The following is a 26,929-nucleotide window of genomic DNA, read 5'->3' on the forward strand; positions in this document are numbered from 1 at the left end:
AGCTGGGTTTCGAAGAGGCAGAATAACTAGAGATCAAATCGCCAACATTCACTGGATCACGGAGAAAGCAAGAGAATTCCAGAAAAACGGCTATTTCTGCTTCATTGACTACGCTAAAGCCTTTGATTGTGTGGATCACAACAAACTGTGGCAAATTCTGAAAGAGATGGGGGTACCAGACCACCTTACCTGTCTCCTGAGAAACCTGTACGAGGGTCAAGAAGCAACATTAAGAACCAGACATGGAACAACTGATTGGTTCAAAATTGGGAAAGGAGTACAACAAGACTGTATATTGTCACCCTGCTTATTTAATTTATATGCAGAGTACATCATGAGAAACGCCGGGTTGGATGAATCACAGGTCGGAATTCAGATTGTTGGGAGAATTATCAACAACCTCAGATGCGCAGACGATACCACCCTAATGGCAGAAAGCGAAGAGGATCTAAAGAGCCTCTTGTTGAGGGTGGAAGTGGAGAGTGCAAAAGCTGACTGTAGCCATGAACTTAAAAGACGCTTGCTCCTTGGGAGGAAAGCTATGGCAAACCTAGACAGCATAGTAAGAAGCAGAGACATCACCTTGCCGACAAAGGTTTGTCTAATCAAAGCTATGGTTTCCCAGTAGCAACGTATGGCTGTGAGAGCTGGACTATAAGGAAGGCTGAGCGCCGAATAATTGATGCTTTTGAACTGTGGTGCTGGAGAAGAGTCTTACGAGTCCCCTGGACTGCAAGGAGGTCAAATCAGTCCATCCTAAAGGAAATCCACCCTGAGTGCTCATTGGAAGGACAGATACTGAAGCTGAAGCTCAAATATTTTGGCCACCTAATGTGAAGAGAAAACTCCCTGGAAAAGACCCTGATGCTGGGAAAGATTGAAGGCAAAAGGAGAAGGGGACGGCAGAGGATGAGATGGCTAGATAGCATCACGGATGCAATGAATATGAACTTGAGCACACTCCGGGAGAGAGCGCAGGACAGGAAGGCCTGGAGTGCTATGGTCCATGGGGTCACGAGGAGTCAGACACGACTTAACGACTGAACAACAACAAGGCCCCTCTAACACTACAAATGACTTGACTACACCCTTGGGGCCAGTACAACCAGTCAGCCAAGTAGTGGTGACACTGTGCAGGGTACGGGGCTGCCGCCCCCCCGCCCCCCTCCGGAACGGGACTTACCTTGGGCGGATCTTCCTGGCGGCGGCGGCAGCTCCAGTGGCGGCTCTGGCGGCGGGGCGGCCGCGGCGGCAGCCGGTCTTCCAGCCAGCTGCCACCACCGCCATTTCTAGTTTAAAAAAAAAAAAAAGAACGTGATAGGCTATGTAAAGATTTACATAGCCTATCACGGCTAGGTTTTTTAAAAAAAATGTGATAGGCTACGTAAATGTTTACGTAGCCTATCACGGCTGACTTTAAAACAAAAACAAAAATGTGCGTACGCAAATAGCGGCAGCCATGGCTGCCACCATTTGCGTTCCTTATTTTGGCACGTCTTAGTCTTCATAAACATTTACGTGGACTAAGACAGCAAAAATAAGGGGAACGCAAATAGCGTTGATGCTACGCTATTTGCGTTCCCCTTATTTTCGCCGTCTTAGTCTACGTAAATGTTTACGTAGACTAAGACGTGCAAAAATAAGGAACGCAAATGGCGGCGGCCATGGCCGCCGTCGTTTGCATATGCGTGTGTTTGTTTGTTTTTTAAGTCAGTTGTGATAGGCTACATAAACATTTACGTAGCCTATCACAGCTGACTGCAGGGACGCAAACGGCAGCGGCTATGGCCACCACCATTTGCGTCCCTGCTAGCCAGCGGCCAGATGTCCAGCTGCTGGCGGAGCCGGCCAGCGGCTCTGCAGAATCGCTGCGGAGCACAGCTGGCCAGCCAGGATTCCGGGTTGGGGAGGAACGGAGCGCCTCCCCCCACCATCAGCATAATCCGCTAAAGGTAAGTGATTTTCGTACATCCCTAGCCTCAGCACGGTAATGGATTGGATGAGGTCCAGTAAACTCAGACTCAATCCAGACAAGATGAGGTCCCATTATGCAGTGGTTAGTTTGTCTGGCTAAATGATGTTCAACCTGTTCTGAAGGGGGCTTCACTCGCCCTAAAGGATCAGGCTTGTAGTTTGGGGGTGCTCTTGGATCCAGCATTGTCAGCCAAGACACTGGTGGGCTCAGTGGCATGGATCACCTTTTATCACCATTTATCACTGTAGGTGTCAAAAAACATGGGTATTTACTAGGAACTTTACAAATTGGATTTCCATCAGGAATGTGCAATGTTTCAGTTCACAACTACATCTGAAATCTCATCAGCAGTTTTATCCAAGTGAACCAAATCAATATAGTAGAGTTGGGGTGCCTGATTTTAAAGGAGAACTTAGATATAGTGAGCATATAATGGAACCTATTGGAATGGAGAGAATCATAGAATAGCAGGGTTGGAAGGGACCTACAAGGCCATCGAGTCTAACCCCCTGCTCAATGCACGACTCCAAGTCAAAGCATCCCAGACAGATGAGTGTCCAGCCTCATCTTGAATGCCTCCAGTGTGGGAGAGCCCACCACCTCCCTAGGTAATCGGTTCCATTGTCGTATTGCTCTAACAGTCAGGACGTTTCTCCTGATGTTCAGCCAGAATCTGGCTTCCTGTAACTTGAGCCCATTATTCCGTGTCCTGCACTCTAGGATGATCAAGAAGAGATCCTGGCCTTCCTCTCTGTGACAACCTTCAAGTACTTGAAGAGCACTATCAGAGATATCCAGCTGGAGCCATGGCATCCTGCAGTGACTTGTGGATTAAAAGGGGAAGCTTACAGTACCATCCGGATGAAATCTTGGAAGAACAGCTGCTTCTATGAAGAAACAGAGGAGCTGAAATCTAAGAATAGACACTGGAGTGTCTTCTACTGAATGGTGTTTGAAACTCCTAAGCAATTAGGAGACACAAGGACAAACAGCTCCAAATAGCATTTCTGAATTTAAACTACCAGCAATATCTGAGGACCTGTAATTAAATCTGCGTGTTTGCTTTTTTGTTTCTGCAATTATACTTGCTTGTTGTGCTTTGGAAAGTGGAGGATGGCAGTACCAAAGGAAAAAAGGAAAGTCTTGAAAATGCCACCTACCCCCCCCAGTTGCTTCCTCAGCAAAGATTTCTAGAAATGCCAGAGATGAGGAGGAGTTGCTTGCTTTGATAAAAACTATGTCTTCTCAGTTACCAGAGCAGTCAAAGAAACTTGAAACAATTCAGGACTCAATTACTGCCCTTCAGGGGGCTGTGGATTTAATTAATATATCTTTTCAAAAGATGGAAGCGAAGGTTAATGATCTTGAAGATCAGGTTAATGCTCATGAAACGGCCATGAAAATGTCTCACAATGTTTTGTCTGCTCGAATCTCTCAACTGGAGTCCTTCACACACAGAGTGAATCTACGTATCCTTGGCATTAAAGACGCGGCTACTGATATATGTTTGGCTGAATTTATGGATAAACTTTTTCATGAGCTATTTGCTTTACCATCTGATTTTTTACTTGATATTGTGCATGCATATCGTGTTCCTGGTTCAATACGTGGCATTAAAGGGACTTTGGGGACTGTTATTGTTCAATTTTCACGAGTCTCCACAAAAAATTACCTTATGCGTCTGGCAAGAGAACAAGGTGAGCTCCAGTGGGGACCAGCAAATGACAAGATTATGCTCTTTCATGATTATACTAAAGAAATCGCTGACAGAAGAAGGCATTTCACCAAGGCAAGAAGTTAGGCAAAGCAAATTAACCTGCAATATCATATTAAATATCCAGCTACATTTTGTATTCTTTTTGAAGGCCAGATGAAAAGATTTTTGGACCCTGATGCTGCAGAAGCATTTTTAATTGGTATTAAAATTAAATTAAGGGAACCAACCCTCTCACCATCCAGAGTTGGAACTTAGCCATTTTTACTGTTCTTTTGAAATGTTGTTTGGGTTTTAGCTTATAAGATGTCTAGGTAGTATGCCAAAATAAATGTTTGTATTTTTTTTCTTTCTCCTCTTTTTTATGTTATATTGTAATAAAGTGCATATTTGTGTGTGTATGTGTGTGTACACATATAAATATATATGTAGATATGATATTACTTAAAATATACATATGATTTATTCCTGTTTTTATCCTTTTTCTTAAACGTCTCTTTTTTCCCCCTTTTTAGTAGTATTATTATTATTATTAATGCCATTATAGGATTATTATTATTATTATCATTATTATCATTATTATCATTATTATCATTATTATCATTATTATCATTATTATCATTATTACTATTCCTTGTTGGCTAAACCTTTAATGTTTATTAATACATGTTAACTGAATGGTAATTTATGGCTAATGGAAATGGATTGTTTGCTTCTATTTCTGTGCTATAAGACTGTTTGGATATTTGGTTTGTTCTTATTGATGTTTAATATAATTCTTTCTTTTCTTTTTTTCTCTTCCTTCTTTTGCTATCCTCCCTTTTTTCTTTTTCTTAGAATACTGTAATGTTGGAAACTGAAGATTCTGATTATATGGTTGGTAGTGTTTATTTCATTTATAAAAATAAAATAAAAATAGATTAAAAAAAAGGAGTGCTATCATATCTCCCCTCAGTCTTCTGTTCTCAAGGCTAAACATGCCCAGTTCTTTCAGTCTCTCCTCATAGGGCTTTGTTTCCAGTCCCCTGATCATCTTTGTTGCCCTCCTCTGAACCCTCTCCAGTTTGTCTGCATTCTTCTTAAAGTGTGGTGCCCAGAACGGGACACAGTACTCCACATGAGGCCTAACCAGTGCTGAGTAGAGGGGAACTAGTACTTCCCAGGATTTGGAAGCTATACTTCTATTAATGCAGCCCAAAATAGCATTTGCCTTTTTTGCAGCCACATCACATTGTCGGCTCATATTCAGCTTGTGATCTACAGCCATTCTAAGATCCTTCTTGCTTGTCGTATTGTTGAGCCAAGTATCCCCCGCCTTGTAACTGTGCATTTGGTTTCTTTTTCCTAGGTGCAGAACTTGGCATTTACTCCTATTAAATGTCATTCTGTTGTTTTCTGCCCAGCACTCCAGTCTATCCAGATCACTTTGAATTTTGTTTCTGTCTTCCAGGGTATTAGCTATCCCACCCAATTTTATGTCATCTGCAAATTTGATAAGACTTTCCTGCACCTCCTCCTCCAAGTCATTAATAAAAATGTTGAAGAGCACTGGGCCCAGGACTGAGCCCTGTGGGACCCCACTTGTTACCTCTCCCCAGTTTGAGAAGATCCCATTGATAAGCACTCTTTGAGTCCAATTCTGTAGCCAACTGTGGATCCACCAGATCATTCTTTTGTCTAGCCCACTTTGAGCTAGTTTGCTGATCAGGAGATCATGGGGCACTTCGTCAAATGCTTTGCTGAAGTCGAGGTAGATTATGTCTACAGCATTCCCACGGTCCACAAGGGAGGTTACTTGATCCAAAAATGAGATCAGATTCATCTGGCAGGATTTGTTCTTGACAAATCCATGTTGGCTTTGAGTAATCACTGCATTGTTTTCAAGGTGCTTACAGATGGATGGCTTTATCATCTGCTCCAGAATTTTCCTAGGGATTGTTGTCAGACTGACTGGTCTGTAGTTCCCAGGTTCCTCCTTTTTACCCTTTTTTAAGATAGGGACAACATTAGCCCTCCTCCAATTACCTGGCACTTCACCCGTTCACCGTGATTTCTCAAAGAGAATAGACAGCAGTTCTGAGAGTTCTTCTGCCAGTTCCTTTATTACTCTAGGATGCAGTTCATCTGGCCCTGGAGGTCTGAACTCATTCAAAGTAATGAGGTGTTCCTTGACCATATGCCTATCAATCTCAAGCTGCAATCCTGCCCCTTCAGCCTGTACTTCACCTTTGCCAGGGGCAGGGGGCCATAAACCCTTTCTTCGGGAGAAGGCTGAGCCAAAGTAGGAATTGAGCACATCTGCCTTTTATTTGTCATCTGTTATCATTTTGCCATCCTTATTTAGTAGTTTAACCACCATTTCTTTCCCCTGTCTTTTACTATGCACGTAGCTGAAGAAAGCCTTTTTGTTGCTTTTAGCATCCCTCACTAACCTCAGCTCATTCTCATCTGTAGCCTTCCTGACGTCATCCCTGCAATTCTGTGCTACCTGCCTGTACTCTTCCTTTGTAGCTTGGCCTTCCTTCCACTTCCTAGATGTGTCCTTTTTTGTTTTCAGGTCATCTCTAAACTTTTTGTGAAGCCTCATTGGTTTCTTCTGTTGTCTTCCACCTTTTTTTCTTGTTGGAATTGTTTGTAATTGTGCCTTGAGAATTTCTTTTTTTAAAAACTCCCACCCATCTTGGACTCCTTTTCTCATTAGAGTCGCTTGCCATGGGACCTTACTGATCATTGTTCTGAGTTTATTAAAATTGGTTTTCCTAAAATCCAGCGTTCATGTTTGACTACACTCGGCTTTTGCTTCCTTTAGAACCAAGAACTCAAGTACAATGGTCACTTTCCCCCAGAGTTCCCCTAACTTCTACTTTCTCCACTAAGTCATCTCTGTTGCTTAGGATCAAGTCAAGGATAGCCGATCCTCTAGTTCCTTCTTCTACTTATCAGCAACACAAGTCAGGAATTTCTTGGAAGGGCCATGTTTTGCAGAACGTGTCTCCCAACAAATATTGGGGAAATTGAAGTCCCCCATTAGTACTATATCTTGCTTCCTTTAAACATTGAGTTTAAATCCTCATCTTCATCTTCATCCTCAAGTTTCATCCTCATCTTCTCCTTGATTAGGTGCCTGGTAGTAGACTCTGACCATCATGTTCCTTTTATTCTTTGCTCCATTTATTTTAACCCAGATGCTCTCAAACCAGTGGGATACAGCCATTTCTTGATATAAACTCTATAGGAAGGACAAGGAAACAGTGTACTATGTACATTAAAGAGGACATCATGTCAGAGAGACAATAACACCTAAAAGGGGCAGAGGCAGAGGCAGAAGTGCTTTGTGTAACAAGAAAAAACTTCAAAAGCAATCTAATATTGGGGAAATACTATCATCCCCTGGTCCAGAACTCTAATACTGAGTCAGACATTGTAGACTACCCCTGCTTAGCCCCCTCCCATGCTCACCGAGCCATGTGCAACTTACCCAGGCCCCGTCCGTCTCCGCCGCAATCACCATGTTTTCGAAAGCCGCTGAGAGGTCCAAGAGAATCAACAGGGTCGCATTCGCCCTGTCCCTCTCCTGGCAAAGGTCATCCCACAAGATGACCATGGCAGTTTCTATTCCAAAAGCAGGCCTGGAGCCCAATTGAAATGGATCTAGATAATCAGTTTCATTTAAGAGTGCCTGGAATTTTCTGGCAACCATCCGCGTAAGCCCCTAGATTAGGAAGGGGATATAAGTTACTGGCCTATAGTTGTTAACATCATCCTGGTCCAGGTTAAACTTTTCCAGGAGAGGTCTAATTACCTCGTCCTTTAAAGAGGCCAGCTCCACTCCCTCTCTCGAGAGTTTACAACCTCCTGGACCAAGCCTGATTTCTTCTGCCTGTTAGATTTAATAAGCCACTGGTGTCAATGCAAGGCTTTCCAAAAGCCTAATCACAGGGTAGGTGTGATTTATGAATGTAAGCTGTCTTCTCTGCCATTTTTCTTGGAAGAAAGGTCAGGTACAAAGCAAAGCAAATAAATACATAAATAAATGAATAAATAACTGTGGGTTTTATTACTGCTACTGTGAACATGAATTGTCAATGTTTAGAAGAGTATTTTATGAATCAGATGCCATCTTTATTTTTTGTTGTTAGATGCTCCTTTGTATTCAGATCAGGCCTCACTACAATAATGTAGCACTTGGGAATAAAGATGCAGCCCAGTAGCCCAGCACTGGAGGCCAAGATGGAGAAGACCTGCACGGCCACCATGTATTTCCCCTTGGTGCTCAAGTAGGTGGGCACAAAGGACACCCAGACACTGCAGAAGACCAGCATGCTGAAGGTGATCAGCTTGGTTTCATTGAAGGCCCCTGGCAGCTTCCTGGCTAGGAAAGCCACTGTGAAGCAGATGGCAGCCAAGAAGCCCAAGTAGCCAAGGGCAACATAGAACATGGTGACAGTCCCTTTGTTACATTGCAGGATGATCTGTCCAGGCTGGGAGTGCATGTCAGAGTCAGGGAACATGGGAGAGATCCCCAGCCAGATGATGCAGATGACAACTTGGATGCTGGAACAAGAAATTACAATAGCATTGGCTAAACTCTTCCCCAGCCATCTCCTCACCCTGTTCCCTGGCTTTGTGGCCAGGAAGGCCAGAACCACAGTGATCGTTTTGGCCAACACAGAAGAGACTGCAACTGAGAAGGTGATGCTGAAGGCTGATTGTTGGAGAAGACAAGTCACTTTCCTTGGCCGGCCAATGAACAGGAAGGAGGACAAGAAGGAAAGCAAGAGGGAGATGAGGAGAATGTAGGAGAGGTTCCGGTTGTTGGCTTTGACTATTGGTGTGTCCAAGTATTTAATGAAGATTCCTAACACAAAGCCTGTGGTTAAGGACAAGAATAGAGCAAAGGAAGCCAGGATAACCCCCAAGTATTCTTCATAGGAGAGGAAGGTTGTATCCTTGGGGACACATTGATCTCTTTCCTTGTTCGGATGCTGATCTTCAGGGCATTTGGTGCAATGGTTGGCATCTGAGGAGAAGTAGAAGGAGAAAGATACTGAATTCAGTATCACTTCCAAAACAGTAAACTGTAGTATTAAAATCTGTAAACAAATTGGTTTAGGGAACTGATTAGGAACCGAAAGTGTGTAGCAGGGATGGGGAAGGGAAAATGTTCATTGATAGAGGACTTGTTTTGCATGCAGAAAGACCCTGAGCCAATCCTTGGCATTGCAGCTGAAACAGTATTTCGGTTAACAGGAACTGGAAAGCCCCTTATCAGGGCTGCCACCACTTGAAATAGAAAGCAATGCATTACATGGGCCATAATGTAGCTTCATTGATTTTTTTTTCAAGTAGAAATGGAATGGCTGTTAAGGTGAGTCAAAAGGGTGCTTAGATGAGCTGCAGATAGGAACATTATTTATTACAATTGAATCCCACCCTCCATTCAAGGTGCTTACATCAATAAACATGTACCTATCCTGTTATAGGCTCATAATACCCTTGAGTGTTTTGCTGGAAAGCAGGATGGTGACTGGGTCAAGATCACAAAGCAGGAAGCTTCATGGCTTCAAGAGATAAGTCTTCAAGAGAGGGTTAAAAAAAAAAAAAGACAAGGGAGGTATTCTGGACTAGAGAAGGCAGGAGGTTGGACTCTGAGACAATGGGATTGTACTTCCTGCCTTTAGGTAACCCTTTCCACATCATATTCAGGGATGGTCTGAGTTTAGGCATTCACCCTGCTTGGCATGGAGTTGCACCCTGCCCTTAAGGATCAGGAATGCCACTCATGAGTCCCACTGGATCAAGCACTGCACTTTGATGCTTAGATGTCTGCTGTGACCAGGCATACTTTTCTTCTGGAGTAAACACTCAGTTCATACATGATACTGGCTGGGCCAGCTGAAACCCTGTGGTCAAAGCTGTTGGGAATATTGCAACTTCATCTGAAAGTTACTGGAAGGGGGCAGCGTTGCAGTTAGATAGTTCAGGGAAATTTTGACCATAGCTAGCCCCAGGATCTCTATAGCCCACAATGTGGTTTCCTGTGATTTCTTCCTTTTTCTCCTCCACTTCCTCCCCCCCCAACTTCCACCATTGCTAGGAACACACGTGTTTGCTCTCACTCCTGCCTGTAAAATGGAACACAAAATGGACTAAACAAACTCCTTTTGAAACCCTACACTGGACCTACATTGTATATGCAAGAATATTTATGAGTAAAAGTGTTTTCTTTTCTTCACTGAAGAAGAGGATGGTCTCCATTTATTATTCTAAGATAGCCTGTGTGCATGTGGGACTGGTAAACACTTATTCTGTTCTGGCTTTTTGTTTGTTTTTTCCCTGCTAATTGCCTTTCTAACGGGAGGCATCATTACTAATAATCCCATCAAAAGCTTTCAAAGTCTTTTTTCAAAAAGTCCAATAAAGTGTCTGAGTGCCCAGTTCCCTGGAGACTCACTCACCATCCTCTGCGGAGATGGTCCCTTCTGTGCACAAAGAACAGACATAACAGCAAAGTGGCTTTCCTTCCTGGATCACCTTGGCAGATCCAGGGCGACAACTTTCAGTACACCTAGAATGAGGAAGGGTCTATACAAAAAGAGAAGGAGCATTAAGAAAAATAGGGTGGTGCACAGACCCCACCCCCACCCACCCACTTCAGAGGCTGATTTGGAGCTTCAGATTTGGCCTGCTCTGCTTCGGACTGATTCAGACCCAATCCAACCCACTTCAGACTCCAGATCCAAAGCACGATTCAGAAATCCAAATTATTCAGATTCTACATTTTCCTATTGACTTGCACTGAGAAACAGAACCAGTCTAAACTTTTTTAGTTTTTATGATAAATACATGAAATCCAGAGACCTGGCAGCCGCTATGGAGGTGAGTGAACCCACCAAATATCAGACATTTAGCCCCACTAGCTTTTGTGATAGCCACAGGTAAAATTTGCTTTTCTCAACAAAATCTGTCAAAGCAAAGAGCTATAATTTTTTGTGCTTCCACATAAGTGCATGGAATTTAGCGACATGGTAGCCCCTGTGAAGGTGAGGTGACCGAACCTGGCAAATTTCAGACAGCTCCAGTGGTTTTTGTGCTAGTAATGCATAAAATGTCCTTTTCTCAAAAACTAAAAAAAAATGTAAAAAAAACAAACAAACTGTCAAGCCACACAGGGGATTAGGGATTCTAATCAGAAGGTGTTTAAGGGGACCATTAGGAGGTCGCTATCGCTAATATCTGGTGTAGGTTTTCTGAAGTGCTATATAACCCCTCTCCCCTAATACTTTCCTTTTGTCTGTCCTCAGTCTGCCACTGCTCAGCTTCACTGGATGAACGGAGGCTCTTCTCATTAAGGGAAGAGAAAGGTTAAACCTCTCTTTGGCTGCAATACACATTACCTGGGGGTGAGTCACACTGAACTCAGTGAAGCTTATTTATTGCACTGCCCCCACTTTCTCTACTCCATATACGTAATTCTATTAAAAAAAACATTTTCCTTTTTTCTAAATTAAATAGCCCAAACATTGAAGCCTTTCCTGAGGACATCCGACTTCTCTGACATGACGTCCATCCACAGGCTCCCCTCTCCCACTACCGAAGAAGGAGATGCTACCAGCACCTGCCTCCTGAAACAGTGAATCATAGAATCATAGAATAGTAGGGTTGGAAGGGGCCTACAAGGCCATTGAGTCCAACCCCCTGCTGAATGCAGGAATCCAAGTCAGAGCATCCCTGACAGATGGCTGTCCAGCCTTGTCTTGAAGGCCTCCAGTGTGGGAGAGCCCACCACCTCCCTAGGTCATGGGTTCCATTGTCGTATTGCTCTAACAGTCAGGACGTTTCTCCTGATGTTCAGCTGGAATCTGGCTTCCTGTCACTTGAGCCCATTCTTCCATGTCCTGCACTCTGGGATGATCGAGAAGAGATCCTGGCCTTCCTCTCTGTGACAGCCTTTCAAGTATTTGAAGAGTGCTATCCAATCTCCCCTCAGTCTTCTCTTCTCAAGGCTAAACATGCCCAATTCTTTCAGTCTCTCTTCATAGGGTTTTGTTTCCAGTCCCCTGATCATCTTTGTTGCCCTCCTCTGAACCCTCTCCAGTTTGTCTGCATCCTTCTTAAAGTGTGGTGCCCAGAACTGGACACAGTACTCCAGATGAGAGACCTAACCAGTGCTGAGTAGAGGGGAACTAGTACTTCCGGGAATTTGGAAACTATGCTTCTATTAGTGTAGCCCAAAATATCATTTGCCTTTTTTGCAGCCACATCACATTGTTAGCTCATATTCAGCTTGTGATCGACAACAATTCCAAAATCCTTCTCGCTTGTAGTGTTGTTGAGCCACGTATCCCCCATCTTGTAACTGTGCATTTGGTTTCTTTTTCCTAGGTGCAGAACTTGGCATTGATCCCTATTAAATGTCATTCTGTTGTTTTCTGCCCAGTGCTCCAGTCTATCAAGATGACTTTGAATTTTGTTTCTGTCTTCCAAGATATTAGCTATCCCACCCAATGTTGTGTCATCTGCAAATTTGATCAGCATTCCCTGCACCTCCTCCTCCAAGTCATTAATCAAAATGTTGAAGAGCACTGGGCCCAGGAGTGAGCCCTGCGGTACCCCACTCGTTACCTCTCCCCAGTTTGAGAAGGTCCCATTGATAAGCACTCTTTGAGTCCGATTCTGTAGCCAACTGTGGATCCACCGGATCGTTGTTTCATCTAGCCCACTTTGAGCTAGTTTGCTCATCAGGAGATCATTGTCGAAAGCTTTGCTGAAGTCGAGGTATATTATGCCTACAGCATTCCCACCATCCACAAGGGAGGTTACCTGATCAAAAACTGAGATCAGATTCGTCTGGCAGGATTTGTTCTTGACAAATTCATGTTGGCTTCGAGTAATCACTGCATTGTTTTCAAGGTGCTTACAGTCTGATTGCTTTATCATCTGCTCCAGAATTTTCCCCATGGATTGATGTCAGACTGACTGGTCTGTAGTTCCCAGGTTCCTCCTTTTTACCTTTTTTGAAGAGAGGGACATTAGCCCTCCTCCAGTCACCTGGCACTTCACCCGTCCTCCATGATTTCTCAAAGAGAATAGACAGTGGTTCTGAGAGTTCTTCTGCCAGTTCCTTTATCACTCTAGGATGCAGTTCATCTGGCCCTGAAGATCTGAACTCATTCAAAGTCATTAGGTGTTCCTTGACCATGTGCGTATCGATCTCAAGCTGCAATCTTGCCCCTTCAGCTTGTACTTCGCCTTTGCCAGGGGGGTCATAGACCCTCTTTTGGGAGAAGACTGAGCCAAAGTAGGAATTGAGCACCTCTGCCTTTTCTTTGTCATCTGTTATCGTTTTGCCATCCTTATTTAGTGACCTCCAGGGCCTGCTCTGACTGGGCTCTCTCTGCTGCTGCTGCTGCTGCCCAAGAACAGGACGCACTGTCCAGTCTCGGGGGAAGTCTGCCTGGTTCCACCAGCACCTCACCCCTGCCCACCTCTGCCCCTGCCAAGGGCAGCACCATGGGTGGTGGTAACCCTAAGATGCTTCATGTGTGTATTTTGTGTAATGCTTTGCCCCACAACTTATATTGGGCTGTGCGTGTACTGCTTTGGTCACACACTGTTTGCTTGTGCATAATAATGTGTATGCTGCACTCACACACACGAACAAGGCCAAAAGAAAAGCAGATACAGAAAGTAACACTATCTATCATGAACTTGACAAAAGAGAGAAGGGGGTTGGGGTAATTTTTTGTTTTGATGTCTGTCTGTCTATCTATCTATCTACCTATCTATGTCTATCTGTCTGTCTATCTATATATCCATCTATCTAGATGATAGATAGACATAAATGATGATGATGATGATGATGATGATGATAGATAGATAGATAGACAGATATGATAGATAGATAGATAGATAGATAGATAGATAGATAGATAGATAGATAGACAGAGATGATAGATGATGGTATCTAGTTTTAAGAAAATTCTGACTGTGTACACAGTAAACAGGTAATCAGTAGCTGCCAATGTACTGACAATACAGTTTGAAAGAATCTCTGAACCAAGGCATATGCCACAGTATGCCCTTCCCCGTCTTTCCTATAGAGTTTATATTCAGAGATGACCAGATTGCACTGGTTCTCTCCATCCCACAAGGTTTCCATGATGCCCACTCTATCCAGGTTCTCCTTTAAAACCAAGCGCTCCAACCCTCCCATCTTGGCTCGGAGGTTTCTAGCATTAGCATACAAACACCTATACATAGTGTCCCTTCCCAGATATCTCTGGTGTGAGCAGCTTCTGCTATTGCCCTGAAGCCTCTTTGACTGGCTATCATGTGGTCATAGCCTATTTCCTCCCCATCTTCATTTGGCGATGGGAAACATTTTCATCTTCATCCCCTAGGGATAATTCAAGCTGAACTGGATGCTTCCCAGTTCCTGTCGGCTTTCCCCCAGCATTCAGTTACAAGCTGCCTTACCACCTTTTTATGTTAAGGGCCAGCAGTCTGGTTCCATCTTGGTTCAAGGGGAGCCCGTCCCTCTTGTAGAAGTTTTGCTTCTCCCAAAACATTCCCTAGTGCCTAACAAATCTGAAACCCTCCTCCCTACAGCACAGTCTCATCCATGCATTGAGACTCCAGCTTCACCAGTCTAGCTGGCCATGCGTGTGGAACAGGTAGCATTTCAGAGAAAGTCCTGGATTTCAACCTCCTACCCAGCAACCTAAATTGGGCTTCCAGGACCTCATCACTACATTTCCCCCACGTCATTGGTGCCAACATGCCCCACAACCACTGACTCCACCTCAGCATGATCTATGAAGCTGTCTAGATGGTGCATGACATCCACAACCTTCGCACCAGGCAAACACTTTACCACGTGATCCATACACCCATCGCAAGCCCAGCTGTCTGTGCATCGAATGATCACGGGACTTTGCGGGACTCATCTTTGTGTGCTATGGGTGTGTTTATGTATGAATGGGGAGAATAATATGTGGCTTTGGCCCCACCCACTTTTGACTTTTGGCTCCATTGCCAAAACCAGCATTGAGAAACCAGGAAACTCAGCTGGGTAACTGTATTCTGTCTTCAGTCTTTGGAGTATGTACAGTGATGACTGACCAAGAAAGAAATACTAGATTTGTGGTGGACAATGAAAATGTTGACCCAGTGTGTGGCTGTTGTGAAAAAGGCAAATGCCATAATCAAGAAAGGCAATGAAAACTGCCATGATTGTATTGCCCTTATACAAATCTGTTGTGCAACTACATGTGAAATACTTTGTAGTTGCTGTACAAATACTTTGTACAGTTCTGTTCACTGCATTTAAAAAGGGACATTGTAAAGTTGGGAAACGTGCAGAGGAGGGCAAACCCATGCTGGCATGTAAGCCCCTGGAAGGATACCCTCCAAGGAATGTGGCCCTTGTGTGATTAAATTTCCCCCACTCCTGGCATTTGTTGGCTTTCTTGGGCTCATTGCCCTGCTACATCTTCAGTGCCACCAAAGGGAATTGGTTCTTGGCCTTCTTCATGTGGTGATGGTAACATTTGAACCAGCCCACACTATGTAGACAAGAAAGGGAGAGGAGCAATGCTGAATAGTGACCATTCACAGCTTGAAGCAGGCAGAGTAAGATGAGAAGCTACTGAGGCTGTCAGGGCACAGAAGGCGCATGGTCACCAAAGATGTACAAGTGAGATTCTAGCACAGTTCCTAACAGGATCCACATTCCAGGCTCCATGCAGCTAGAAGTCCCTCCAAATTGTTCCTGGTCTTTAGCTGGGAACCTCACAATCTGAAACTGAGTCCTTGAGCTACCAGGGATGGTCCATGCATAGCTCTCAGATCATCCATGCCAAAAGGAATAGCTATGTCAGTCATTGTGATTGAGAGGCATTCTGAAACCTCTGGATTGGGGAGATCTGGTGTAAATCCTAGGACCCTGGCTTCCTTTGGCCTGGTCAGGTGGAAGAGAGAATCATAGAATCATAGGGTTGGAAGGTCACCCCAGGCAAGACCTTTGAGTCCAACAACCCCCTGCTCAATGCAGAAAGCCTGATTCCCAGGCAGTCTCCCATCCAAGTACTAACCAGGGCTGACCCTGCTTAGCTTCTGAGATCAGACAAGATTGGGCACATCCAGCCCTTTAGTACCTGCAAGATCTGGTTTTGGGTGTGGATGCCTTGACATGGTCCTGACACAACCATAGTCCACCTGCTTCTCTAAGTCCATCTGACCTACTATGTGTCTCTTGCCTTCTCTCTCTCTCTCTCTCTCTCTCTCTCTCTCTCTCATTCTCTCTCTCTCTCTCTCTCTCTCTCTCTGTGGTTATTAGAACTTAACAGATCTCAAAGGAAATAAAATAAACTGATTGTTTTTCACACACCTGGTTAAACTGCCTGGACCACACAGTTGCATCTTGGTCAATGGTGAATTTTAGGTCTGACGATCCCTGTCCATCTATATTCCCAAACTTCACTGCACCAAAGGACTTATTGAGAAACGCCACCCAGTTCACACAATCAAATTTGGCCACCAGTTCCCCCTTCTCATCCAAATATAATCCATCCATGGAAGTATTGTAGAAGTGAGGGTTTCCCAGGAAAGGGTGAAGCTAGAAGAGCAGAGAAAACACCAGCATTGAGAAACCAGGAAACTCAGCTGGGTAACTGTATTCTGTCTTCAGTCTTTGGAGTATGTACAGTGATGACTGACCAAGAAAGAAATACTGGATTTGTGGTGGACAATGAAAATGTTGACCCAGTGTGTGGCTGTTGTGAAAAAGGCAAATGCCATAATCAAGAAAGGCAATGAAAACTGCCATGATTGTATTGCCCTTATACAAATCTGTTGTGCAACTACATGTGAAATACTTTGTAGTTGCTGTACAAATACTTTGTACAGTTCTGTTCACTGCATTTAAAAAGGGACATTGTAAAGTTGGGAAAAGTTCAGAGGAGGGCAACTAAAATGATCAAGGGGCTGGATCAACACCCTTCTGAGGAAAGGTTACAACAACTGGGAATGTCCAGCTTACAGAAAAGGCGAGTGAGAGGAGGCATGATAGAGTTGTATACAATTATGCATTGTGTGAAGAAAATGGATACGGAGACATTTTTCTCCCTAATACTTGAACCAGGGGTCATCCCATGAAGCTGATTGATGAGATATTCCCACACACAACTGGTTGGCCACTGTGTGAAGACACTGCTGGACTAGATGGACCCTTGGTCTGATTCAGCAGGGCTCTTCTTACGTTCCCCCACGCTGAGGTTGAATTCCCGCAGCTCTCCGGGGGCTGTAGGATTGCTCTCTCCCTGTATTTTAAATCTTTGCAATGCTGCTAGGTTTTATGTGGGGGGTTGTTTTTATCTTATTCTGTAGCTTTAAAGTGTTTAAACATGTATATTGCATTTTATGGTTGTTGTGAAATGCCCAGAAAGCTTCAGCTATTGGGCAGTATAGGCATGAAATAAATAAATAAATAAATAAATAAATAAATAAATAAATAAATAAATTGCATAACTGCTTGTCAAGTTCAGCTGAGAGAGATGTGAGGGGAAAGGAATACCTGCCATGGCTGTACCCTTGACAGTCCCAGCCTATCTCCACCCTCCATCACACTCCGCTTGGATCTGGATGAATGTGCAGCATTTAAGGTATGCGCCACACCCTTGACAAGGTTGTAGATGCTGTAGCTGTCCAGAGACAGAGTTTTTTCAACCACCTCTCTGGGCAAGGCCTCCAGGGTCTCCTGCTCTCCGCACCTTTTCCTCTCTTTGACAGACAACACATGCTTTGAATATGAACACTCAAATGCTTTCTCCCCAAACTCCTCCATAGCATCAAACAATGTTTGATAATTGTCACATTTTGCCCTTTGATTTCTATGGATTAAGAAGGAAAAAAAGCCACAGACGTGCTGGGAAGACAGTATATCATAATCCAAACTCAAGGTGAGGTCCCACAAAGCTGTTGTGATCCACACCTTCCCTGTAATGGGTCTAACATGTGCTTCAACCATTTCTTGCAGATGGAATACTGCACTGTAGAAGGAGCGAGTCTCCCCATAGTAAACTGATATATTGACTGTGTTCCAAATGCGAACTATTTCAAGGGGAGGGAAAACTCTTTCCAGTCTCACTGCTGGGATGCTACGTGAGAAGGCAGCACAGATGGAATTCCTGATGAGCACAGGTGTGAAGGTCTTCAGGAACCTTTCTCCATTGTCAGTGTCTGGAGCAAAGACACCGATCCAGGTCCATCCAAAATGCAGGAGCAGCTGGACAATCCCCAGGTACTGGGCTTCTTCCTTGGGGACCATCCGGTAGATGAAAGGGAACTGAGTTTTATCATTAACGGCATGAGAAACAAAACCATAACTGACCTAATAAGGAATGGAAGGTATTAGTGGCTCGACAAAATCACAGATGTCGTACTTTGCTTTTCTTCATGGCAGCTTTTCACTTATATGGATGAAAATAGGTCACCCCCCTGAATGAGGGCTAAAGATCTCTCCCCACCCCTGATGGCCTTACCTGTATCCCAGCCTCAATTGCTCAGTCACCCTGGAGCAGCCTTCCCTCAAACTGGTGCCCCCCAGGATGTGTTGGATGACAACTTCCATCATTCCCCGACAGCATTGCCATCTGGCTGGGGATAATGGGAGTTGTATCAGATTGGAGAAGTCTAAGAACATAACAAGAGCCATGTTGGATCAGACCAAGGGTTCCATTTCATCCAGTATTCTGTTCACACAGTAGCCAACCAGCTGTCCACAGGAAACCCTCAAGCTACTCTAGGTTGTGACAGGATGGCATAGATACAACCCTGCAGATAAGCAGCCTGGGGGGCAGGGGAGGGATATCTCACTTTTGTCTCATTGATAGGATGATGCTGAACAAAACAGAAATATTTAGTAAATTATAATCTTTCCCACTCTTCATATTCAGAAGAGGAACATATAGAATTCATTTGGCTTTGCTTCTCAGCTGTATCTTTTTGAAAAGCCTGAGGGCTGAGTCTGTCCTTGGCTGAGCTTTTTATCAGTGAATGTGGCCTGAAACTAGGAGTTTTTCCACAGGAGGCTGTCAATCACTGTCTGCTTTCGGTTTTGTCGCAGAATTGTGATCCAAGCTCCACACAAAGAGCTTTTCTTTTCCTGCTTTTCTGCTACAGTGGTGGTATGCTCTAGCAGAATACTGAGAATATGCAAGTAGTTCTTTCACTTTCACAAATAATACCCCATTATTCCCCCCCCTTTTAAAAAAAACGGGAAAGTGCTTTTAAAAAAGCAGAAATGGCCTAAAGAAACTGCAAACAACTGTGAGTAAATGAATCACAAGAGCACAGTAAATGCCTCATGTAGAAAAGTTCTAAATCGAAGCACCTGTCCTTCCTGGGTCTCCTCCGCGTTCGTGTTTCTTTCCTCACCGCAGTTATGCTTGGAGCTAAGCTCTTTCCTGATACACCTGCTGAGGTAGCCATTGTGGTGAAATGGGGAACTCCTGTTTTTATTGTAGTTATTGTAGTTCAGCAGGTTATATTTCTTGCTGGGATTTGCTATACAGGTGGGAGAATCTCCTAGTGACTGGGCCTCTTTGCTGAGTTGGGATTGGCCAGTGGGGTTCCAAGGGCATTTATGACAGTTGGAAGCTGGGCATTGGAGGGGAAAAGGGTGAGATGTCTTGGTGAGTTCTGGTTTACTGTTTTCCTTGGTTTGGGATGAGCATGAATTTCTGTTAGTTTTATTTAATCAGAAATCAAAATCACATTGCTATTTATCCAGTGTGTCTTACTTGGTGGAGGTCAATGCCCATGTGAACTGGAGATGGCAGTTCATAGCGCAGCAATTTAGGTGCCCTGGAATCCTTGTAGGTACAAGGCAACAGATGGAAAATTCAACACATTGTGGTAGTGAGCTGGTAATAACAGTGGCAGACTTCTCGCTTCTAACATATATTAGTCCCTAAATTTATGCAAAGATATGGCTATAAAAACAAATTTACTGCAAATTTCACTTACTTGTATAGTTGTTTTTCTAATTTTTGCTCATCATGAGTTCACTATCTTTGTTTTAAAGCTCATCATTTTCCTTTGCCTTGTTTTGCAACTTTTTTTGCTACATTGGGGCAAATGATTGTTTTGAAAATGATTGGTTCTTGAAAGTTTATTCTTGTATGTTTGATCCTTTATATGTTACATGGCACTTGCTTTTGTATATGATCTATTTTAATGGCTTGGGACCTACATATGTAAAGATCTTCCTTCTCCTGCGTGTATCTGCCTAAAGCTTGGTATCCTCAGACACCATTTTCTACAGAGCCAGCCCTCCCATCTTTGAGGGAGTTAATGTTATTTATTTAGTATTTGATTTGTACACTGCCTTTCCCCCAAGAAAAATGGCACTCGAGGCAGCTTTAAAGTAAGTAGGCTTATTTCCAGTTCATGACTCAGCTACTGATTGGGTTCGCATAACATGCTAACCCATGCTCAGTGGTTACACATGATGTGAGATTTTCTCTCTCTTCTCCCTCTGGAGTCCTTCCAGCTCTTTCTCCTCAGCTTCTCTTCCTCCCACTCGAACTATCACCAACCAACTTTTTGGTTGTCTCAAATCATGTAAGACTTTATAGGTCAGAACAAGCACCTTGAATTGGGCTCAGAAACTTACAGGTAGCCAGTGCAAGTGGGCCAGAACTGATGTTATATGCTTCTGAACCATCTTCAAAGGCAGCCCCATGTACAGCGCATTGCAGTAGTCTAACTTGGAGGTTAGCAAAACATAGACTATGGAAGCCATGTTATCCCTGTCCAGATAGGAGAGTAGTTGGGCCAGCAACCAAAATTGGTAGAAGGCACTGTGTGCCACTGAGGCCACCGGAGCCTCGAGTGACAAAGATGGCTCCAGGAGGACATCCAAACTGCTCCTTCAGGGGGAATGTGACCCCATCTAGAACAAGTTGAGCACCCTCCATCCTGTCAGAAGAACCACCCCTTAAGAGCATCTCAGTCTTGTCTGGATTAAGCCTCCGTTTATTAGCCCACATCCAGTCCATTGTCACAGGCAGGCACTGATTTAGCACATCCACAGCATCACCTGATGAAGATGAAAAGGAGAAATGAATCTCTGTGTCATAAGCATACTGATGGACATGCGCTCCAAAACTCCAGCTGATGCTAACTAAACACGTGTACTTGGGGGAAAGCTCCATTTTCTTGTAGAAAAGGGTCAATGTTTATTTTGAAGTAAAAATAATAGAATGAGCATCTGTAATGATGTACATTCCTGACTAACCACTCCACCCCACTCCCAGCTATAAAATGCTTTCTAAAATAAGAAGAAAGGACTCCTGCATGCTCATGCAGCCCAAATGCTGACAAAGTGCATATTTGCCATCACTTCCTGCTGCTCTCTGAGAGCTCATTTCAGGACCCCCCCCCCCCGAGCTGTGGGGCCCAGTACTTTGGCTTGAAAGTCCAGCCCTAGCAGCAGCACTGTTCATACCTGTGGGATTTTGTAGATGCTCGACATGGTTGAAATCTCTTTGGAAATGTCCAATTCAGCCCCTTCAATAACAGCCAAGAGTTTATTCCATCGTCCACAGTAATAGTTTGGAACATTCGCCTGCCCGGAGGACAGCAGTTCTACCATGGCACCATAAGTCATCCTTGCGCTGTAGAAGTTGTCATAGATGTCGTAGCCCAGGGAGATGTTGGGCAAGAGCCTGGGGTTCTGATGGACCTCCTGGATGGCAAACAAGAAGGACAAGATGTGCCAGTATGCCGTGGATCCCTTCCTGCAAAAACAAGCGTGTCACATTCTCATCCTGTGTTCAATGAAAATAACATGTCCTATTTCTTTAACTTAATGGGCCGGCCCTGGCAATATAAATCGGTGGATTGTATGCTTAGAATTATACTCACGCTAGCTCAGATCCAGAAACACGATAGCTGATGCACACACAATGTTTAACATGTGTGGGGGGCTGGGGTATAGCTGTGTTGCATGGTAAATAGGTTTATTTTACCTAAAAAAATAATAATAAGGGCAGATCAGGAGTTCACAACTTCAAGAGTTTGGGGGCCAGTGCCTGTGCTGTGGGCCTGTTAGGAAGCCCCTGGCTGTGGACAAAGCCCCCATGCCTTATGCAATCTCCTATGGATCCCCCATTTGCAATTTCAAAGACTGCCTTGGAGTGGATGAGAAAAATCACTCTGCCGTTACAGAAGGAAAATGTCTTCTCCAAAAATCAGTTCACCCAGCCATGCAGGATGGAGTTGCTCCCCATTACAGAAGGAGAGGTGTCCAGTCATTACTTTGTCTCCCTGGGTGAGCTGTCCTCTCCCCACTCATACTGTGAGGGCTCTTAGAGACCTTGGAAACTGATTCCAAAACACGACTCCAGCTTGGACCCAGAAAAATTCGCCCCCTGTTCTCACGCAGCTGTGCACACCTCCCCTGTTCCACATACCCGACGTCTCCCCTCTGCCTGCTCTATGCTGCGTTGACTTAGTCTGTTCTGCGGTTGCATGTCAGACAGGTGTACTACTTGACTAATCGTGGCTGCTTTCTTCTTTGACGCGTGAATAATTTCCCCCTTAATTTCATGTTGGATTAACTTGTGCTTATGAACGCATTCAGAAACATTTATGATCACGTGGCTTAGAAGGACAGATGGGGACTTATGGCATTTTGTAATATCTGGATTTATTTACATGTATGAAGTTGAGCATAGGTGGAGGCACATTGTAAACACTCCAACAGACAGACAGTGCCATGCAGCAGACCCCAGAGAGAGGCAGAGGCAGAGAGGCAAAGACAGAGATGCAGAGACAGAGACAGAGGGACAGAGACAGAGGGACAGAGAGAGATGGAGACAGAGATACAGAGACAGAGAGACAGAGGGACAGACAGAGGCAGAGACAGGCAGATACAGAGAGACAGAGGGAGGGAGGGAGAGACAGAGAGACAGAGGCAGGCAGAGGCAGAGAGACAGAGACAAAGAGACAGAGGGACAGAGAGAGGCAGAGGCAGGCAGAGGCAGAGAGACAAAGACAGAGAGACAAAGACAGAGACAGAGGGACAGAGACAGAGGGAAAGAGAGAGACAGAGACAGAGGGACAGAGAGAGACAGAGAGACAGAGACAGAGAGACAGAGACAGGCAGAGGCAGAGGCAGAGGCAGGCAGAGACAGAGAGACAGAGGGAGGGAGAGAGAGACAGAGAGACAGAGACAGGCAGAGACAGAGAGACAGAGACAAAGAGACAGAGGGACAGAGAGAGGCAGAGGCAGAGGCAGGCAGAGGCAGAGAGACAAAGACAGAGAGACAAAGACAGAGGGACAGAGAGAGACAGAGGGACAGAGAGAGACAGAGGGACAGAGAGACAGAGACAGAGGGACAGAGAGAGAGGGAAACAGAGAGACAGAGACAGAGAGACAGAGACAGAGGGACAGAGAGAGACAGAGAGAGACAAAGACAGGCAGGCAGGCAGCATCTCAAAATATCACTTGGCAACTCTGCCAGGATTATTAAGGGAGACTCCAGCAATATTACAGCCCAAATTCCCAACTGTACAACATTATGTTCCCATAAGAGTGGAAGCTCCAGTCCTGTACACACATACCTGGGAGCAAGGCCCATTTAACTAAGTGGGACTCACTTCTGAGTAGACAAGCATAGGACTGCACTGTAAATGACCCTGATCTGACCAGAGTGGGTGAAATATCAGGCTGTGCCCAAGTGTTCATAAAGCCTTGGTGCCTTTCCCCCAAAATGGGTAGGGGAAAACAGGGGCAAAATGGCTGAACTAATTTACCAAACACAAGAACCAGAAGCCAATGACATCAGCTTGGAGCACCTGAAGTTAGATTTCAGGTGTCGTAGCATTACATCTATGCATACAAAATGCCCTACCCCAAAACTCTGGTGAATGGAGACATATAGAAGATGGGTGGTTTCAGCAAAACAGGTACTACAGATATGACCCCGCTAATCTGGTAGTCTCCTGGCCTGTACCAGTTCAATGGCTCATTGGGATCCCTCATCAAAGACAAGAGGCATTTTCCTTTCAGCATCCCAGACGCTGCATGGGGCAGAAGCAGCAGCAGCAACAGCAGGGGCGGCACCAGGCTCATCCTGCATCTTCCTGCTGCCACCATCTCCCTTGGGACTGCTATCAGCAACAAAACCAGCTAAGTATTAGAAGCCAAAGCCCTCTTGATGGCCCAGGCTGCAGGGATCATGATTAAATGAATGGTTTTCTCACAAGAACCCGGCTGCTCAGATCACTCAATCCTGCGGAGGGAGTCAACGATTGAGGGCTTCAGAGCCAAAGGAGATTAAATTAAACTGCACATCAGCACTCACCCCTACCTACCCTCAACCTCTGCCCAGGCTCTCAGTGGCACAGGGCAGAATATTTATATTCCACTCCCTCGAAACACAGTTTCAAGACATTACCTCACGTTCCTCTTGGTGTTTATGTCATTGGCCTCAAAGATGATCCCTGCATAAATCCCTTGAGCATTAGCAAGAAGACAAAATCTCTATTATTATGATAATTACAAAGGGGGAAGTCATATCACCTCTGCAAGTTCTTGGCCTCTCTGTTCATCTCTAGGCTTAGGTGCAGAGCTGAAGAAAAACATGTGTCCAAGAACTGGCTGATGGGGCTTCATATTCTGACATAGGACAGTGAGAGGTCGATGGGGTTTGGCCTGACCTATAGGGCCAATTACTAGAACCCGGGGTCACTCCATGAAGCTGATGGTTGGGAGATTCAGGACAGACAAAAGGGAGCCCTTCTTCACATGGTGCATAGTGAAACTATGGAATTCGCTACCACAAGACACAGTGATGGCCACCAATTCGGATGGCTTTAAAAGGGGACTGGACAAATTCCTGGAGGAGAAGGCTATCAATGGCTACTAGCCCTGATGGCTATGTGCTACCTCCAGGATCACAGGCAGTGAGCCTATGTCCACCAGTTGCTGGGGAACATGGGCAGGAGGGTGCTGTTGCACTCATGCCCTGCTTGTGGATGTCCCGTGAGCAGCTGGTTGGCCACTGTGTGAACAGAGAGTCAGAATCAAGACTAATCACACATGAATTAGTTAGTCTTGAAGATTTTGAGCCCATGAACCTACCTCTATTGAGTCACACCAGTGATGAGAGTATCCAAAAGCCTGTGTGTGAGATATACAGGGGAGTAAGGGGGAACGGTTTACCTGTGGCTTAACCTGCCCTGAACAGGGGTTGGACTAAGTGACCTTTATGGTCCTTTCCATCATTCTGTGTGGATGGCATTGGTTGCCCATTGGCTACTTGTAACATTGAACATTGAACATGGCATCTGGCCCCATCACTTCCTGGCATATAGAAGGGGAAGAAATGGAAGCAGTGACAGATTTTACTTTCTTGGGCTCCAAGATCACCGCAGACGGTGATTGCAGCCATGAAATTAAAAGACGCTTGCTCCTGGGGAGGAAAGCTATGGCCAACCTAGACAGCATAGTAAGAAGCAGAGACATCACCTTGCCGACAAAGGTCCGTCTAATCAAAGCTATGGTTTTCCCAGTAGTAATGTATGGCTGTGAGAGCTGGACTATAAGGAAGGCTGAGCGCCGAAGAATTGATGCTTTCGAACTGTGGTGCTGGAGAAGACTCTTACGAGTGCCCTGGACTGCAAGGAGGTCAAATCAGTCCATCCTAAAGGAAATCAACCCTGAGTGCTCATTGGAAGGACAGATAATGAAGCTGAAGCTCCAATATTTTGGCCACCTAATGCGAAGAGAAAACTCCCTGGAAAAGACCCTGATGCTGGGAAAGACTGAAGGCAAAAGGAGAAGGGGACGGCAGAGGATGAGATGGCTAGATAGCATCACCGATGCAATGAATATTAACTTGAGCATGCTCCGGGAGAGAGCGCAGGACAGGAAGGCCTGGCGTGCTATGGTCCATGGGGTCACGAAGAGTCGGACACGACTGAACGACTGAACAACAACAACAACAACATTGAATAGTAGCTTCTGTTGCACGACAGCTTCAGTAACTCAACTCTGAGTCAGCAAGACAGATTTTGCTGTTCTTGCAGAGTTCCATTGCAGTGCCTCAACTCTGAACCTTCAGCACACTCCCCGATGTTCTAGCATGGTGTCCCTCTGCTCCATAACATGAGGACTGTGTCCGCCTGACGGGGTGTTTCTCAATTAGAGGCCTGCCTGCCTTTTGTCAAGATGACATTGGATTAGATGATCTTCAAGGTCCCTTCCAATTCTATCATTCTATGGGGGTGGTGTTGCTTGCCAGGTGGGCACTTGTAAATGGAATGGCAGCTTCAGCTGCATGATAGCTTCAGTTGCATAGACTCCACGTGCCTATTCCAATGATCAGACAAATTTAGGACTTGGGTCCACCACTCTGCCATTCACAACCATCCAGCTCCAACATAGTGGTGAAGCTGGAACTATCCACTGCACATGATACCATGCTATGCACATATTGCCAGAATTACACATCTATTGAAGGTGTGGCTCTTAACAGCTCTAATTTCCTGGTGTTTGGGAGCTTGAGTGAACATGGAAAGCCCTTAATGGAACCTGTTAAGCCAAAAGGTTTTTTTCTTTATTGACTTGCTTAATGTTTTGAAAAGGCTACACCTACAGTGTTAGATGTCTGGACCATTTAAGATAGCAGACTTCAATCATATTCACCATCAAGAAGTCAGTACTATTTGGAAGCTAGTATTTTAAACCCCAAAATGGATTCTGAGGAGACTTTGAGGAGAGAAAAGGAGGCAGAGATGGGGAAAAGAGTTTCTGGGGAAACTGTGAAGAGGGAAAGGCAGGGACAGAAAAGAGAGGGCCTAAGGATGCTGAGTAAAGACCAAAAAAAAAAGACCCACAGCAGCATTCTGCCCTTCCCACAGTTCCCAGACAGCAGTAGCTCCATAACCAATGGTCAATAACTGAGGCCTACTTCTAAGTCCTGGGCTAGGGGCTTCTTCTCACGGAGCTTTTATCCTGCTATTGAGATTGGTTACTCATGCAAGTTTGCAGGTCCTTTAGATGGTGTTGTCAACCTCCAGGGTGTCTCCCACACTAAAGACCTTTATTCCATTTTTTAAACGATCAGAGATAATGAGCTATGAAATTACCATGCTTGCGTTCTACTTGAGTTCCCTTTATGAAAAAGCAAAAGCCTCAATAAAAAGAGCCAGACCAATAAAACATA

General features: G+C 44.8%; 1 protein-coding gene across 1 annotated transcript; it reads right to left on the bottom strand.

Moving 5' to 3' along the window:
- Nucleotides 1-7,798: 7,798 nt before the first annotated feature.
- LOC146356499 (vomeronasal type-2 receptor 26-like) lies at nucleotides 7,799-21,465 on the bottom strand. Its single transcript, XM_084830153.1, has 5 exons — nucleotides 21,202-21,465; nucleotides 17,266-18,081; nucleotides 16,081-16,308; nucleotides 10,148-10,274; nucleotides 7,799-8,709 (listed from the first exon to the last, which is right to left on the bottom strand). Exons 1-5 carry the CDS (start codon nucleotides 21,361-21,363, stop codon nucleotides 7,799-7,801), a joined length of 2,244 nt encoding a protein of 747 aa, XP_084686279.1. The 5' UTR covers nucleotides 21,364-21,465.
- Nucleotides 21,466-26,929: the final 5,464 nt, after the last annotated feature.

Source organism: Heloderma suspectum, chromosome 2 (assembly GCF_057233095.1).
Source record: "Heloderma suspectum isolate Gila_16-S chromosome 2, 16-S_ref, whole genome shotgun sequence".
In the NCBI taxonomy this organism is placed as follows: Eukaryota; Metazoa; Chordata; class Lepidosauria; order Squamata; family Helodermatidae; genus Heloderma; species Heloderma suspectum.

Coding starts and splice junctions, on each gene's coding strand:
- LOC146356499 (XM_084830153.1), bottom strand. CDS start 21,363: ATGACTTATGGTGCCATGGTAGAACTGCTGTCCTCCGGGCAGGCGAAT. Junction 18,082..21,201: donor GCATCTACAAAATCCCACAG/GTATGAACAGTG, acceptor ATTCCTTATTAG/GTCAGTTATGGTTTTGTTTC. Junction 16,309..17,265: donor CAAGGGTACAGCCATGGCAG/GTATTCCTTTCC, acceptor CTGCTCTTCTAG/CTTCACCCTTTCCTGGGAAA.